General features: G+C 39.8%; 1 protein-coding gene across 1 annotated transcript in view; it reads left to right on the forward strand.

The window, feature by feature from the left end:
* nelfcd (negative elongation factor complex member C/D) overlaps positions 1–17,874 on the forward strand; it is an 81,145-nt gene that overhangs the window by 35,957 nt on the left and 27,314 nt on the right. Inside the window, exons 6-7 of the mRNA XM_069884816.1 lie at positions 2,582–2,734; positions 5,041–5,171. Coding sequence (XP_069740917.1) covers positions 2,582–2,734; positions 5,041–5,171 — 284 coding nt within the window. The remainder of the gene's footprint in view (positions 1–2,581; positions 2,735–5,040; positions 5,172–17,874) is intronic.

Below are 17,874 nucleotides of genomic sequence, written 5' to 3' on the forward strand. Positions count from 1 at the left end.
TCTGCCAAGGATTTTGCTATTGCATAACCCTCATTTTTCTCAGTTCCATTTTCCAATCTAATAGTCTCTTAAAAGATCTTATTGTCCCTGCCTCCAACCCTGTTGCTGCCATGCACACATCACTCTCTGTGTGAAGAGCTTGCTTCTTGCATCCCCTATATACCTACTTCCAAGCACCTTAAAAATAAAACCTTTCTGAGATGTGAGTGTCTAATTTAGCAACGAGAAGCATACTGCAAGGAAACAACTTATCATCCACACTGGGAATTCAACCTACAAGATTTAGGACCTGAATGGTGAAGTGCTCAGTGTGCATGGAGAATTGCAGGGAATCAGAACCCACAGTTAGGTTAATTTCAACAAAACATTGTATATTTCTCAGCAGTCCTTTCCCATCTTTAAGTCTTTAAGCAATCTTGTTTTACATTTAGCCATGACTTGTGTGAACACATCTTCACACTACATTTATCTTCGAATTCTGTTTGTCAATTAATCCACATTGATCAATCTTCAAAGTTCAAATTTATTGTCAGAGTACATGTATGGGATCATCTACAACCCTGTCAATTCAATTTTCCTGCAAGCCAGGCAGAATTTCTAATTACTAGTGACTAAACTGTGCTCAGGAAGAAAGAAATGTACATAAAAGAAAAAAATGTAAACAGACGAACTTTGAAAATACAGAAAAAAATAAATATTCAGAAATAAATAATGAGCAAGGCAAGAGTACTTAAATGATTCTCTGAATGAGTCTGATGGTGGAGGGATAGCAACTATACATGAACCTGGAAGTACGAATCCTGTGGCACCTGTTCCTTTTTCCTGATGGCAGTGAGAACAGAGAATGTTCTGGGTGGTGTGGATCCTTGATGGTTGCTGATGCTTTTGGATGGCCACATTCCTTGTAGGTGTTCTCGATGGTGGGGAGAGTTTTGGTTATGATATACTGGGCTTTTGCAGGGCTATTCACTCAGAGGTATTTGTGCCCCCGTACCAGGCCATATTACAGCTGGTCAGCACACTTTTCACTACACATCTGTAGAAGTTTGCCAAAGTTTCTGATGACATACCAATCCCCCACAAAATCCTGAGGAAGTAGAGATGCTGATGTGCTTTCTTCACGATGGCATCAGTATGAGGAGTCCAGGAAAGGTCGTCTGAGATAATGACTCCCAGGAATTTAAATTTGGTCACCTTCTTCACCTCTGATGCCCAATGATCACCAGACTCTCTCTTCCTAACGTCTACAATCAGTTCCTTGGTCTTGATGATAGTGAGTGAAAGGTTGTTGTTAGTACATACATCATTCAGCCAAGTTCTCAGTCTTCCTCCTGTATGCTGACTGGGCATCTTTTTTTTCTATAGTCTCCTACGATGGTGCCATCAGTGAATTTGTAAATGGTGTGATTGTTGTACTGAGTCACACATTCATAGGTGTAAAGCAAGTAGATTCGATCACGTGTACATGTGGCTTTGAGTGTTGAGCTTTTATTTTGGCTCCAAGTAATGCCAACTGAGAATGAAAAAAAAAAATTAGGAATAAAATAGAGTGAGAGAACAAAATGGTAGAATGAGGATATCAATCATTTATTACTGAGAGAAGAGGATTTTTTTTCTACGAGAGTTGTGCACCATTAGAATTCTCTATCTCAAAGAACATGGAGGCAAAGTCATAGAATATATTATGCTCAAATTAGAAAGGGAATGGAAGCTGCCAAGCTTGCCAAGAATGGTAGGGAAGCCGTGATTGGGCTAAGATGAGATAATGTAAAAGGTCTTATTGAATGGCAGAGCAGACCTGAGGGGACAATTGGCCCACTCCTGTACATGTTCCTTGTGCTGTTATGAAAAACTAATCCTAAATAAAGGCATCTTCCTTGTCAAATCACCTGCATTATGACCATGAAGTTTTGTTAGGATATGGAGAGGCATGATTGATTTGAGTCTGCCACTTTCCTTCATCCCTGTAATGAATCCTAGAACTGCTTCTTGTCCTCCATCTTTCATGAGCAAACAAATGCTCGTCATACCAGTGGAACCTTTTGAATACGAGGATGAAGTATCTGTAACAGTAAGGAAGCAACATGAAGTATAATAATAACCAAATCTCTGGCTAAATCACAATCAGTCGACTGGGGTAAAAGTCACTTCTTTATTTATCCAGGGCTCCTTCCCCTACCCTTCCCTCCCTCTGCACCCCACCTTTTCATTCAAGCATCCACCTATTTTTCTTACAAAGGGCTCAGACCCCAAAAGTTGACCGCCTTTTTCTTCTGGATCTTGTGTGATCTGCTGAGTTTCTCATGCAATTTTGTATGTTGCACTCGACCCAGCATCTGCCGAAAGATTTTCTTGTTGAACTCCGCTAGATCCCACTGGTGATATTGACCTTAAGCCTTCTTTAAGGTATGAGCAAAAAGCAGGCAGGTGCCTGAATTAAAAGGCTAGGGAGAAGGAAAGAAGGGGCAGAGGGAGGAGCACAAAGCTACAAACAAAAGGTTGACATTTTGGACCTGAGGTACCCATTAGGTTTGTATTTTCTCTCATTTATTTCTGCTTATCTTTTGTTTTATCTCCACAGCTCATTTCGGATGCAGGATACCAGGGGGAAATAACCAGTGTGTCAACAGCATGCCAGCAGCTAGAGGTCTTCTCCCGCGTACTCCGTACCTCCCTCGCCACGCTTGTTGACAGAGGTGAAGAACATTTGGAGAAAAACCTGCCTGAATTTGCGGTGAGCTGTTTGATATCACAAACAGGTTCCAGCTGAGTTTTATAGGAGTTCAATAAGAAAGTATTTCGGCAGGTGCTGAGGTCGAGTGCAACATACAAAATTGCATGAGAAACTCAGCAGGTCACACAGGATCCAGAAGAAAGCAGCGGACAACTTTTGGGGTCTGAGCCCTTTGTAAGAAAAATCGGTGGATGCTTGAATAAAAAGATGAGGTGCGGAGGGAAGGAGGGAAGGGTAGGGGAGGAGCACAGGCTAAAAGGGAAGGAGGATACAGGTGGGAGGGTAGATGAAGATGAGGTTAGATTTCTGACAGCAGTAGGAAAGGAAAGGGTGAGGCTCTATCTTCTAAACTAAGTAGATGAAATATGAAACACACAAGTCTGCTGAAGCTGCGATTTTAGTGAAAACACCAAAATGCTGGAGGAATTCATCAGATCGTGCAGTGTCCATAGGAGGTGAAGACATACAAGTGACATTTTGGACCTGAAGCCTTTTTTCAAGGTACAAGTAGAAAGCAGGCAGTTGCCTGAGTTAAAAGGCCGGAGAGAAGGAAAGGAAGGCCAGGGGAGGAGTACAGACCCACAGAGAAAAGGTGATCATTGGTCATGGATAGGACAGGAGTAAAAAGATAAGAATTGATCGAGGCAAGGGGTGGCTCTGTGAATGCAGATGTAGAAGAAATTGGTGGGGGGGAGAGAGAGAGAGAGAGAAATGGGGATATATAGAGTAGGGGCTAACAGAAACTGGAGGTTGATGTTGTTGCCATCAAGATGGAGGGTGCCCAGACGGAATATGAGGTGTTGTGGTTCTCAGCCTGGCATTGCATGAGACCATGGACAGACATGTTGGCATGGGAATGGGGCAGAGAATTAAAATGGGTTGCCACTGAGAGACTGGATGGCATTAACATCGACTTCTCTGGTTTCCATTAGCCTCTCTCTCCCACCCCCCAGCTATCCCTATTCCTCTAGCTCTGTCTTCCTCTCTTTCCTTTTCCCTCTATCTCCTTTCCTCTAGATCTTTATTCACAGAGGCACCAATCAGTTCTCACCTTGCCTCTCATGTCCATGATCACCTTTTGTCTGTTTGTCTGCTTCCCCCCCACCCCCTGCCTTTTCTTTCCTTATTCCCAGTTTTTTTTAAATTCCATCTCCTACCTGCTTTTTACTCATGCCTTGAAGAAGGACTCAGGCCCGAATCGTTGGTTATATATATCCTTACCTCCTATGGACACTGCGGGACCTGCTGGGTTCCTCCAGGATTTCTGTGTTTTTACTTGATAGCATATTTAAGACTAACTTGGCAAGAAGAATGAGAAGCAGATTTTTTTTAGATTAGGGACAAAATAGAATTTGGAGGGGTTCAGATGTTCTTGTACAAGAATCACAGGACATATTTGGAAACAGTCAGCAGTTCAAAATGTAAGCAATGAGAAGATGGCAGGAGGTCAGACAACATCCATGGAGAGAAAGCGACAGTAACAGTTTTAGGTCAGGACCTTGTTCAAGTGCTTCTCCAGCTTCCCATTGCTTGCCCAAGATTCTAGCATCCAAAGTTTTTGAGTTTATCAAAATGTAAGATGGTTTCTAATTTGAGTGAGTATAGCATTTGGAAAGTTTTCTCAGTTATATAAGCTGTCAACAGTTTTCCACTCCTTATCTAAGAAAGTATATGCTTGCCTTAAAGAGGGTTCAGCTGTCATTCATGAGATTGGTGGAATGAGAGGGCTGAGCCAGGAGATTGATTGCTGGGATGAGAGAAGAGATCGAATAGAATGAGCCTGCATAACTTGAATAACTTATTCAAGTTATGATATTGAAAAGAGCAGAAGCAGAGAAGCTGCAGATATGGAAACTGGAGATGTAACTTGAGGTGTCACTGGGACCACTATGAATCTTTGAAATTCATTTCTTATGAGGACACGAATGTTCAGGACCAAGATCATTAGATTTTTGAGCAGAGATCAAGGGATACAAAGGATATAGCATGAAACTGGATGATGGACTAAGCAATCCAATTGCATGGGTGAGCACACTTACTGATCTTGACGAGAGAGATTATAGTGACTAGAGCAACCCGAGAGTCAGCCCAGGACAATCCCAATAAACAAAGAACAGTCTCACTTAGACAATCTCCCTCATTACTATTTAGAAATGGCATGAAAGATTTTTCTTGATATTTTACTGAACAGGGAACTCCTTCCTGCTTGCTACTAAAAGCTACTTTTGAGCTCTTAAGTTATTTGTGAAAATTGCCTGTACATTTAAGGGATTTTTCACCAACATTGTTGTTGATAATTTCCACAGAAAATGGTATGCCATGGGGAACATACATACCTGTATGCTCAGTCCATAATGTCTGTGTTGGCCCAGGAGGAACAAGGAGGGGCAGCTGTCCGAAGAATTGCACAGGAAGTTCAGAGATATGCACACGAGAAGTAAGTAAACAATCAAGCCATGGGAAGTTTGGAAATTTTAACAAACTTATTTTCAGTCATATCTTGCTTGACTTCTTATTTCAGTAATTCTCTTCCTATGCTTCCTGAACTGCTTAAGGGTATATATTCATTGCCATTGGTTATCTTGCATTATCTCTTGCACAGGTACCATCCAGTGTCAGACATAGTTGTCTTGCATTTTTTCTTGCACGGGTTCTCGTCAAGTTCAAGTGTATTATCATCTACCTGTACATATACAACCAGACAAAAAGTCTTTATGTGCACCACTGTGCACACATACAATATGTTTCTCACAAATTCAGCACTTAATGATCACTTACATACATAATAATAATATAAATAAATAAGTACAAATAATTTAATAATTTGTAAGAGACCCAAGGTTACAGAATACTGTTCATCATTCTCATAACCTGCAGGAAGAAGTCATTTCCCAGCCTGGTAGTTCTGATCCTTGATGCTCCTACACCTTCCTACTTGCCCCTTTTACACAGCACTAGAAGCTGAGTTTTATCCACCTTTCAAGCACTGTGAGAAAGCATTGAAGGTGGATTGGAGAGGTCGAGGCTTATCCGGCTTCAATCCACCAAGGTAGGTAGTCTCAGCGGTGGAGCATGTTGGATTCACGGAGCTGGCTTTTTTCAGTTCTGTGTGAACAAGCATGCTGGGTTCCAGAGGGGTTGTGAATACAGCAATAATGCAGCTTTTCAGTGTAAAAAGAGCTTCTGATGTGGTCAAAGATACTGGGTAATCCTACAACCTCCCTTTTCTTGCTTGAGCACTAGTTTAAAAAAAAAATTTATAAGTTTTAACCACCAAATAAAATTGACAATACAAGTCTTTAAAATCATCTAATCCATTATACACGTGGTGTGTGTATGTGTTGTATATCACACTCCCCCTCCCCCCTAAAGCCCCAAGAAAGAAGGAAGAAAGAGTGAAAAAGATGCAAGAAAAAAATCCAAAGGTTGTCCAGAGAGTCCTTTTTCAGAGATCATAATTACCATCAAATAATAGAGGTCACGAAGGATTGAGGTTACCAGAGAAATGATTAAATATTCATTCCAAAACTGCAAATATGGGTGCCATATTTTCCAAATTATATGGTATCTATTCCTTAAGCTATATGTAATTTTCTCAAGCGGTATTCAACTACTAATTTCCGCATTCCATCTCTCCATTCCTCAGTCTGTATCAGATTTTCAAGTTATAGCAATATATTTTTTTTTAAATTTTTCACACTATAAACCATATTGAACAAGATACATACAGACATTTTTCTTCTTAAATATATACAGTGTCGTTTTCTCCCCCTTTTCCCCCCCTCCCTTCCCTCCCTCCTTCACTCCTTCCCCATTTATTTGAAGTTCAATCTATAAGATACATTAAATCCGTTAAACAATGTTGTCACTTAATAAAAATAAACAAGAAATTTTACTGAGTCAGTTCTTTTCGATATCTTCTCCTTCTGTCATTTTAGGTGGTGGAAGTCCATGGTAGGATTTCTCTATTGTATTTCATGTATGGCTCCCATATTTGTTCGAATATTGTAATGTTATTTCTTAAATTATATGTTATTTTTTCTAATAGAATACATTTATTCATTTCTATATACCATTGTTGTATTCTCAAATTGTCTTCTAATTTCCAGGTTAACATAATACATTTTTTTGCTACAGCTAGGGCTATCATAACAAATCTTTTTTGTGCTCCATCCAAATCAAGTCAAATTCTTTGTTTCTTATATTACTTAGGAGGAAGATCTCTGGGTTTTTTGGTATATTGCTTTTTGTGATTTTATTTAATATCTGGTTTAGATCTTCCCAAAATTTTTCCACTTTCTCACATGTCCAAATTGCATGAATTGTTGTTCCCTTTTCCTTTTTACAACGAAAACCTCTGTCTGATACTGTTGGGTCCCATTTATTTAACTTTTGAGGTGTAATGTATAGCCTGTGTATCCAGTTATATTGTATCATGCGTAACCTCGTGTTTATTGTATTTCTCATAGTTCCGGAGCATAGCTTCTCCCATGTTTCATTCTTTATCTTTATGTTTAGATCTTGTTCCCATTTTTGTTTAGGTTTACCGTTTGCTTCCTTGTTCTCCTTTTCTTGCAGTTTGATGTACATGTTTGTTACGAATTTTTAAATTATCATTGTGTCTGTAATCACATATTCAAAATTGCTTCCTTCTGGTAACCTCAGACTGTTTCCCAAATTTGTCCTTCAAGTAGGTTTTCAGTTGGTGGTATGCAAACATTGTATCGTGAGTTATATTATATTTATCCTTTATTTGTTCAAAGGATAATTTATTTCCCGAAAAACAATTTTCTATTCTTTTGATCCCTTTTCTCTCCCATTCTCTGAAGGAAAGGTTATCTATTGTGAAAGGGATTAGTTGATTTTGCATCAATATTAATTTTGGTAGTTGATCATTTGTTTTATTCCTTTCTACATGAATCTTCTTCCAAATGTTGAGCAGATGGTGCAATACCGGTTAATTCCTACGTTGTACCAATTTTTCATCCCATTTATATGTTCAGGTATCTTCTCCCTTATTTTATCTAGTTCTAATCTGGTCCAATCTGGTTTTTCCTTTGTTTGATAAAAATCTGATAGGTATCTTAATTGTGCGGCTCTATAATAATTCTTAAAGTTTGGTAGTTGTAAGCCTCCTTGTTTGTACCATTCTGTTAATTTATCTAGTGCTATCCTCGGTTTCCCCCCTTTCCATAAGAATTTCCTTATTATTTTCTTTAACTCCTTGAAGAATTTCTCTGTTAGGTGTATTGGTAATGACTGAAATAGGTATTGTATCCTTGGGAAAATGTGCATTTTAATACAGTTTATCCTTCCTATCAGTGTTAGTGGTAAGTCTTTCCAATGCTCTAAGTCGTCTTGTAATTTTTTTCATTAATGGATGGTAATTTAGTTTATATAGATGGCCGAGGTTTTTATTTAGTTGTATACCTAAGTATCTCTTTGCTTGTGTTTGCCATCTAAATGGCGATTCTTTCTTAAACTTTGTGAAATCCGCATTATTCATTGGCATTGCTTCACTTTTATTTGTGTTGATCTTGTACCCCGATACTTCCATATTCCTTCAATTTCCTATGTAATTCTTTTATTGATATTTCTGGTTCTGTTAAGTATATTATAATGTCATCTGCAAATAGACTGATTTTATATTCCTTCTCTTTTATTTTTATCCCTCTTATTTTATATTCTGTTCTTATCAGTTCTGCTAGTGGTTCTATAGCTAATGCGAACAGTGAGGGAGATAGTGGACATCCCTGCCTTGTTGATCTGCTTAAGTTAAATTGTTTTGATATATATCCATTTACTGTCACTTTCGCCAATGGCCCCTTATATAATGCTTTAATCCAATTAATATATTTCTCTGGTAGGCTGAATTTTTGTAGTACTTTGAATAAATAATTCCATTCTACTCTGTCAAAGGCCTTCTCTGCGTCTAAAGCAACCGCTACTGTTGGAGTTTTATTTCCTTCTACTGCATGAATTAAGTTAATAAATTTACAGATATTGTCCGTTGTTCGTCTTTTTTAATAAATCCAGTTTGGTCTAGATTTACTATTTTTGGTACATAGTCGGCCAATCTGTTTGCTAATAGTTTAGCTATTATCTTATAATCTGTGTTAAGTAGAGATATTGGTCTATATGACGCTGGTGCAAGTGGATCTTTCTCTGTCTTTGGTATAACTGTAATTATTGCTGTTTTGCATGAATCTGGTATGTTTTGTGTTTTATCAATCTGGTTGATTACTTCCAGGAGGGGAGGAATTAATAAGTCTTTAAATGTTTTATAGAATTCTATTGGGAATCCATCCTTTCCTGGTGTTTTATTGTTCGGTAGTTTTTTTAATATCTCCTGTAATTCTTCTATTTCAAATGGTTTTATTAATTTATTTTGCTCCTCTGTTTGTAATTTTAGTAGTTCAATTTTAGTTAGAAATTCATCTATTTTGTCTTCCTTCCCTTCGTTTTCAGTTTGATATAGTTGCTCGTAGAATTCCCTGAAGTTTTCATTGATCTCCATTCTTCTTTCTTTCTTTGGCTTGGCTTCGCGGACGAAGATTTATGGAGGGGGTAAAAAAGTCCACGTCAGCTGCAGGCTCGTTTGTGGCTGACCAGTCCGATGCGGGACAGGCAGACACGATTGCAGCGGTTGCAAGGGAAAATTGGTTGGTTGGGGTTGGGTGTTGGGTTTTTCCTCCTTTGCCTTTTGTCAGTGAGGTGGGCTCTGCGGTCTTCTTCAAAGGAGGCTGCTGCCCGCCAAACTGTGAGGCGCCAAGATGCACGGTTTGAGGCGTTATCAGCCCACTGGCGGTGGTCAATGTGGCAGGCACCAAGAGATTTCTTTAGGCAGTCCTTGTACCTTTTCTTTGGTGCACCTCTGTCACGGTGGCCAGTGGAGAGCTCGCCATATAATACGATCTTGGGAAGGCGATGGTCCTCCATTCTGGAGACGTGACCCATCCAGCGCAGCTGGATCTTCAGCAGCGTGGACTCGATGCTGTCGACCTCTGCCATCTCGAGTACCTCGACGTTAGGGGTGTGAGCGCTCCAATGGATGTTGAGGATGGAGCGGAGACAACGCTGGTGGAAGCGTTCTAGGAGCCGTAAGTGGTGCCGGTAGAGGACCCATGATTCGGAGCCGAACAGGAGTGTGGGTATGACAACTGCTCTGTATACGCTTATCTTTGTGAGGTTTTTCAGTTGGTTGTTTTTCCAGACTCTATTGTGTAGTCTTCCAAAGGCGCTATTTGCCTTGGCGAGTCTGTTGTCTATCTCATTGTCGATCCTTGCATCTGATGAAATGGTGCAGCCGAGATAGGTAAACTGGTTGACCGTTTTGAGTTTTGTGTGCCCGATGGAGATGTGGGGGGGCTGGTAGTCATGGTGGGGAGCTGGCTGATGGAGGACCTCAGTTTTCTTCAGGCTGACTTCCAGGCCAAACATTTTGGCAGTTTCCGCAAAGCAGGAATTTGTCTGTAATTTGTCTGTCCTTTTTCCTTAATGCCAATAGCATTCTTTTAGTTTGTTCTGTCTTAAGCTGCCACGCTAGAATTTTGTGCATTTTTTCTCCTAGCTCATAATATTTCTGTTTTGTCTTCATTATGTTCTTCTCCACCTTATATGTTTGTAAAGTTTCATATTTTATTTTTTTGTCTGCCAATTCTCTTTTAGTTGTCTTCCTTTATTGCTAATTCTTTTTCTGTATTTGTTATTTCCCTTTCCAACTGTTCTGTTTCCCGATTGTAGTCCTTCTTCATCTTAGTTACATAACTTATTATTTGCCCTCTGATGAACGCTTTCATTGCATCCCATAGTATAAACTTATCTTTCACTGATTCCGTATTTATTTAAAAGTACATTTTAATTTGGCATTCAATTAATTCTCTAAAATCCTGTCTTTTAAGTAGCATGGAGTTTAATCTCCATCTATACATTCTTGGTGGAATGTCCTCTAGCTCTATTGCCAATAACAGGGGTGAGTGGTCTGATAAGAGTCTAGCTTTATATTCCGTTTTCCTAACTCTCCCTTGAATGTGGGCTGATAACAGGAATAGGTCTATCCTTGAGTATGATTTATGTCTACCCGAATAATATGAACATTCTTTTTCCTTTGGGAGTTGTTTCCTCCATATATCCATAAGTTGCATTTCTTGCATCGATTTAATTATAAATTTGGTTACTTTGTTCTTTCTGTTAGTTTTTTTTTCCAGTTTTATCCATGTTTGAGTCCAAATTAAGGTTAAAATCCCCTCCTATTAGTATGTTCCCTTGCGTATCTGCTATCTTCAAAAAGATATCTTGCATAAATTTTTGATCTTCTTCATTAGGTGAATATACATTGAGCAAATTCCAAAATTCTGAATATATCTGACATTTTATCATTACCTATCTCCCTGCTGGATCTATTATTTCCTCTTCTATTTTGATTGGTACATTTTTATTGATTAATATAGCTACTCCTCTAGCTTTTGAATTATATGATGCTGCTGTTACGTGTCCTATCCAATCTCTCTTTAATTTCTTGTGTTCCACTTCAGTTAGATGTGTTTCTTGTACGAATGCTATATCAATTTTTTCTTTTTTCAGTAAATTTAACAGTTTCTTCCTTTTGATTTGGTTATGTATTCCATTAATATTTAAAGTCATATAGTTCAACATAGTCATTTCATACTTTGTTTATCTTTCCTTTCCATTTCCTCATCACCACCTTCCCTTCTTATCCATTTCTGCTTTCTTTTTTGAACACATTATAAGACAACATTTCTAAAACATAAAATATTTCCACTATTCTCATATCTAAAATTCCTTTAACCCCAATAGTCCCTCCCCTTTCTGAGTTGCCCTTTGTAGCAATATATTTTCTAAGGCAATTTTTACAAACTTTATTTGATACATATTTAATTTTAAATGTACTGCCATTAATATTGCCTAATAAAATAACATTTAAAAAATAATAATTGGATCCTGCGGGAATTTGATCCCTGTTATTATTTGTAATAAATTATTCACATCAAGACACCAAGGTTTTACCTTGGGACACAGCCAAATAGAATGCAAAATTTACCAACCTCTTGTACACATCTAAAACACAAATCTGCTAATGTATAGTTCAATCTATGTAACTTCTGTTGGGTAAGATATAACCGATATAAAAAAAATTATATTATACCAACCTGTACCTTACATTAATTGTATTTATCCATCAAATTTTGCTCATTTATTTGCCTATTCAAAGCAACTTCCCATCTCTTGTGCATCCCTTCTTTAGAAGATTCCTTTTGTAATAAAACATACATCGCAGAGATAAATTTACCTATACTATTATGAATCAACAATTCAGCTTCACTACAATTTGGTAATGCCAAATTCGTTCTATTTTTCATTCAGAAAGAATTTTACTTGATAGTAACAGAAAAAGGTATTATTAGATATATTAAATTTATTCTTTCTTTGTTCTAAGGTCAAAAATTGACCTCTTTCAAAACAATCTTCAATATTTTTAATACCCCGATGTGACCAAATCCTTAAAGATTGGTTATCTATAGTCTTTTATGTACTCAAGGTGTTTTCCTTGACAATCATGGGTCCGAATCATGGGTCCTCTACCGGCACCACCTACGGCTCCTAGAACGCTTCCACCAGCGTTGTCTCCGCTCCATCCTCAACATCCATTGGAGCGCTCACACCCCTAACGTCGAGGTACTCGAGATGGCAGAGGTCGACAGCATCGAGTCCACGCTGCTGAAGATCCAGCTGCGCTGGATGGGTCACGTCTCCAGAATGGAGGACCATCGCCTTCCCAAGATCGTATTATATGGCGAGCTCTCCACTGGCCACCGTGACAGAGGTGCACCAAAGAAAAGGTACAAGGACTGCCTAAAGAAATCTCTTGGTGCCTGCCACATTGACCACCGCCAGTGGGCTGATAACGCCTCAAACCGTGCATCTTGGCGCCTCACAGTTTGGCGGGCAGCAGCCTCCTTTGAAGAAGACCGCAGAGCCCACCTCACTGACAAAAGGCAAAGGAGGAAAAACCCAACACCCAACCCCAACCAACCAATTTTCCCTTGCAACCGCTGCAATCGTGTCTGCCTGTCCCGCATCGGACTGGTCAGCCACAAACGAGCCTGCAGCTGACGTGGACTTTTTACCCCCTCCATAAATCTTCGTCCGCGAAGCCAAGCCAAAGAAGAAGAGAAAGAAGAAAGAAACCTCTTGAACCTATTTCTTTATCCATCTTACTCCAAATCTCGATCTAATGTTCCAAAACAGGGGTATCTCTAACCCCAGTCAACAATTTAGAATTCCATTTATAAATAAAATCTTGTGAATTCATTTCTCTATTTTATTGAGTTCAATATCCACCCAAGCAGGTTTTTTCTTTGTCAAATAATACTCTAATAAATCTCAACTGAGCATCCCTATAATAAAGTAGTGACAAATGGGCAAGTTTCTGTACCTTTTCAATTGACTAGGTTAAGTAGACAAGGCTGTCCTTTATCACCAGCTTTATTTATTTTAACGACAGAGCCCTTAGCTGAATTAATATGGTCAGATCCTGATATTAAGGGTATTAAAGTTAATTGAGAGGAGTACTAGTTGTATGCGATCTCTGAAAATGAATCATCTTGCATTTCCTTGTGCATGGCTAGTTGTCATATTCTGTTACTATTGCATTGTTCATCATAGTTTACTCCATGAGAATCTTTAACTTTTCATGCATTGGACAGACATTTTGTATAACCTGATATATGGACACTGGCAACTGCTAAAATAAAAATAGAAAATGCTTCAAATACTCAGAATCTGTGGGAAGGAAAGCAGTTAACGTCACAGGACAAAGACCCTTTATCGGAACTGGGAAGGTGGCATCAGAAGCTCATTAAGCTTCAGGGAGGAAGGGGTGTCTCTGATGGGGCAAAACCAGGGAGATAATCTTTAAACAAGGTTATCTGGTCATGAATGAATGGCAGCAGTTAGAGAGCTAGAACTTGTACAAAATAATATAGGAGTTGTGAAATGCAGAGCAGAGAGAAATGCCTGGCAGATCAGGCTGCGCACATCTTCCACTTGCAAAGGAGCAAAAACAAACAAACTGAGCCAATATCACAGATGAATTGGTACAATGAAAAAACTCTACTTTGTGTGCTATCCAGGCAGGTCAAGTTATAACTTAAGATATACAACTGATACAGAAAGAATTATTAATCCCAGATGGAAGATGAGATTCTGTTTGACACTTGAGAGACTGAAGATGATGGTATTTAGAGAAATAAACAATCCGCTGGAGGAATGTAGTGGGTTGAGCAGCATCAGTGGGAGAAAAGGAATGGTTTGGAACCCTTCATCAATTTTAGTCTTGATAAAGGGATCCAACCCAAAATGCCAGCCATTCTCTTTCTCCCAATGATGCTGTTTGACCTGCTGAATTTCTCCACCAGATTATGTTTAGCTTTAGATTCCAGCATCTGCGGTCTCCTGTGTGCCTCTGGCATCTGCAGTGGATCTGTTTTGGCCCATCGTCATCCAGCGCATGGGCATAACCTGATCCTGTGATCTCAAGTATGGGCAATGGTCATGTGGCAATGGTCATGTTGCATAACCTCATACATGTACCTTAGTTATCTTCCATTACCTCAAGCATGGGCACAAGTGGTAATAGGTGACTTCATGATTGACACTAGTTGTGTTCCACCATTGGGCAGAGGTCATCCTCCATTACTTTGTACATGGAGAAATTATATTATATCATGTGATAGCAGTTCAATCGGCATTGTCTCATACAATGGAAAAAGCAGTGTTGGATTATCTCATGCCTAAATATACAGTGTACTCATCCTGCATTGAATATGTTCATTTACATCACAAAGAATCAATAGTCTCTGAAATATGAGCACTATCTTCCATACTTTATCCAAGAATTCGAATCATCTTGCATAACCCTGCGCATGGGTTCTGGTCTTCTTCCATTCCATCCTATGTGGACCGCTACCACATTGTACTGGAATGGGTAATCATTCTTTTCCTCATGCAGTTCATGTTGATTGTCCCATCCATGGATGTCATAATCTTGCAATAATCTTGCTCCTGCTTGAGCATCTTGCACTATGTTAAGTGTGGGTATAGTTTGCCTGCTATCACTTTCTCCCAGGGGACTGAGCATTTTGCATACTTCAATTGCAAGCCAAGTATATCTGTTATTATCTAATGCAAGGGTATCTTCGACATAGAGCATAGGCTCGCATTATGTCATTCATGGGCTCTGGTCAACTTGTTCTCCTAACTCTTGAAGAGGAAATGACTATTTTCATTACCTCTTGAATTGGTTATTTTCTACTACCTCTTCCCTGGATTCTAGACTTCGTCCATGACCTGATGCATGGCCACAAGTTATCTTCCTTAATTTCTAACATAGGCACTGCCTATCTTGTGTGACTCCATCTATAAATACTGGCCATCTTGTGTAATCATGCATAAAAATGGGTCATTTTGTGCAAGGGCACTATCCATCCATGTAACTGCATAAATGGTGTTGACCCTTTTCTTCAACTTTGTATCAGCTGACCTAGAGGACAAATAAATACACCAACTAGATATTTAGAACAATTCAATTCTTTATTAAAATTCAGTTCACTTAAAGTATACATGCATTTGATGATTCCACGTAATTGTGAATCCCTTCACATTCAATTCACTGTCCGAGCTTGCATTACGTTACATAACAGAACTCATGGCATAAACAGAAAAAAAACCTGTGAGGTGATCTGGCCAGGTGAGGTGTGGCCTTCTCTGAGTTCCAAATTCAGGGACTTCCTTCTGCTATACATTTTCTCTTCCAAAAATATTCAGGAGTCTTGAATATCAATTAAACCAGTCGAAAAGGTGACAACGCAGATACCGGCAGTTGGCTGTTCTAGTTTCTCATTGTCATTCTCAGTTTATGAAGACTGGCAGACTTATTATCTCTACTGACTTTTTGTTGTTTCAAGTTTAACACATGTCATGAGTTCTTTATCTGCTTCTGGTTTCACAATCAGGCCCCCAAGCATCCTGACTCAGATCACTTGTCAAAGGCTAACCCATTTGCCTCATTGCTTTCTTATCTACCTGTAATTGAATCACCTTTATGACTACATAAGGCAGTGGCCCTTACCACCAGCAGATCCGTTTCAAGTTTTTTAAATCATCTGACTACATAACCAACCCGATGAAACAATGTTTCTTTGGACCATGGTGCACATACAAACACACACAATGCACAGTACATAATAATTACATATGGAGATAAAGATGTAATTTAAAATAAATATATATAAATGTCTTGGGATCATTTACTCAGTTACAGGATTCTGTTTATCAGTCTCACAGCCTGGCAGTCCTGACTTTGATACTCCTGTACCACCTTCTTGATGGTAGTGGATCAAAAATACTGTGTCACTTTGTGTTACCATCCATTGGCATTTTCCAATACTTAATATATGCTTCATACATGGTCACTTCATTCATCAACAGTGGTAAGTTCCATCTCTTGAATGGTCATCTTGCATTGTTTCATGCATTGGGGAAAAATGTTCAGATTTATTGTCAGATACCATGACATCATATACAACAGGCCTGGCAGAATTTCTACTTCTTGGTAGTGCAAAAAAACTGTTCACAAGAAAAGATATGTATACAAAAGAGAGAAATGTAAACAAAGAAAGAAACACACAAAAGTACACAAACTGTACAATACAGAAAAAAAAGTTCAATAATAAATAACGATTGAGTTTGTTGTGGAGAAGTCTGATGGTGGAAGGGTAACAACTGTTCCTGAACCTAGTGATACTGTAACGGCACTGATTTACCACAGTTTACAAACAAATAGAAAGAATACTCTCACTCATTTCTTTCTGCACACCATGAAGTCGACTTTCTTGTTTATTAATCACTAGACACCACCCAGCTAAACACCTCTGACCTCATTGGCTCACTGTCACAAGAGTGATCATGGCATTCTCACTCTCCTGCTCCTGCATCTGAGAGTCATAACCCATATGCTGGTGCTGAACACACCCACGCATGCGTGCTATTGTTCCCAAGCATCGCAGCGCATCGCTTATGTCATCGGTGGCGGTCGGCACCGTTCCTGACAAAGATAAGTACGCAACCAAGACATTATGAATCTTGTGGCACCCATGCCTCTTTCCTGATGGTAGCAGCAAGAACAGAGCATGTCCTGGGTGGTGTGGGTCCTTGATGATTGCTGCTGCTGTCTGATAGCGGCGTCCCAAGTAGATTTTCTCAATGGTTGTGAGAGTTCTGCCTGTGATATATTGGGCTGTGTCCACTACCTTTCGCAGAGCTTTCCATTCAGAGGTATTGGTCCCCCCCATGCCAGGCTGTGACTGAACAAGTCAGTACATATCTGTAGAGGTTTGCCAAGGTTTTCAATGTTATACCAAACATCCGCAAACTCCCTAGAAAGTAGAAGTGCTGATGGACTTTTTCATGATGATGTTCATGTATTAGATCCAAGAGAAGAGTGACTCTCATGAATTTAAATTTGCTCACCCTCTCCACCTCTGATCTCCCACCGATCACTGGATCGTTCACCTCTGGTTTTCCCCTCCTAAAGTCCACAATCAGTTTTAGTTACATTGAGTGTGAGATTCAGCCAAGTTTGCAAATCCTTCCTTATGCTGACTCTTCGTTCCCCCTTTATACAATCCATTACCATGGTGTCATCAGCAAATTTATAGATGGTACAGGTACACGATCCTTTATGTGGACATCTCAAATCCGGAAAGCTCCAAAATCCGGCAAGTGGGGAGAGAGGCGACATTGCGAGTCGGGTGTCCGAGGGGGGAGACCGGCAGCGCGAGTTGGACGGGTGAGGGGGGGAGACCAGCAGCGTGAGTTGAGCAGCTGAGAGACTGGTAGAGCGAGTCGGGCGGGCGAATGGGGGAGAATGGCAGTGCGAGTCGGGCAGCTGGGGGGGGGGGGGGGGGGGGTAGACCGGCAGTGCAAGTCGGTCAGTCGAGGGAGGGGAGACCAGCACCGCGAGTCGGACGGCTGAGAGACTGGTAGCGCGAGTTGGGTGGGCGAGGGTGGGGGGTAGACCGGCAGAGGGAGTCGAGGGGTGGGGGGAGATGACAGGGCGA

Source organism: Narcine bancroftii, chromosome 6 (genome assembly GCF_036971445.1).
Source record: "Narcine bancroftii isolate sNarBan1 chromosome 6, sNarBan1.hap1, whole genome shotgun sequence".
Lineage (NCBI taxonomy): Eukaryota > Metazoa > Chordata > Chondrichthyes > Torpediniformes > Narcinidae > Narcine > Narcine bancroftii.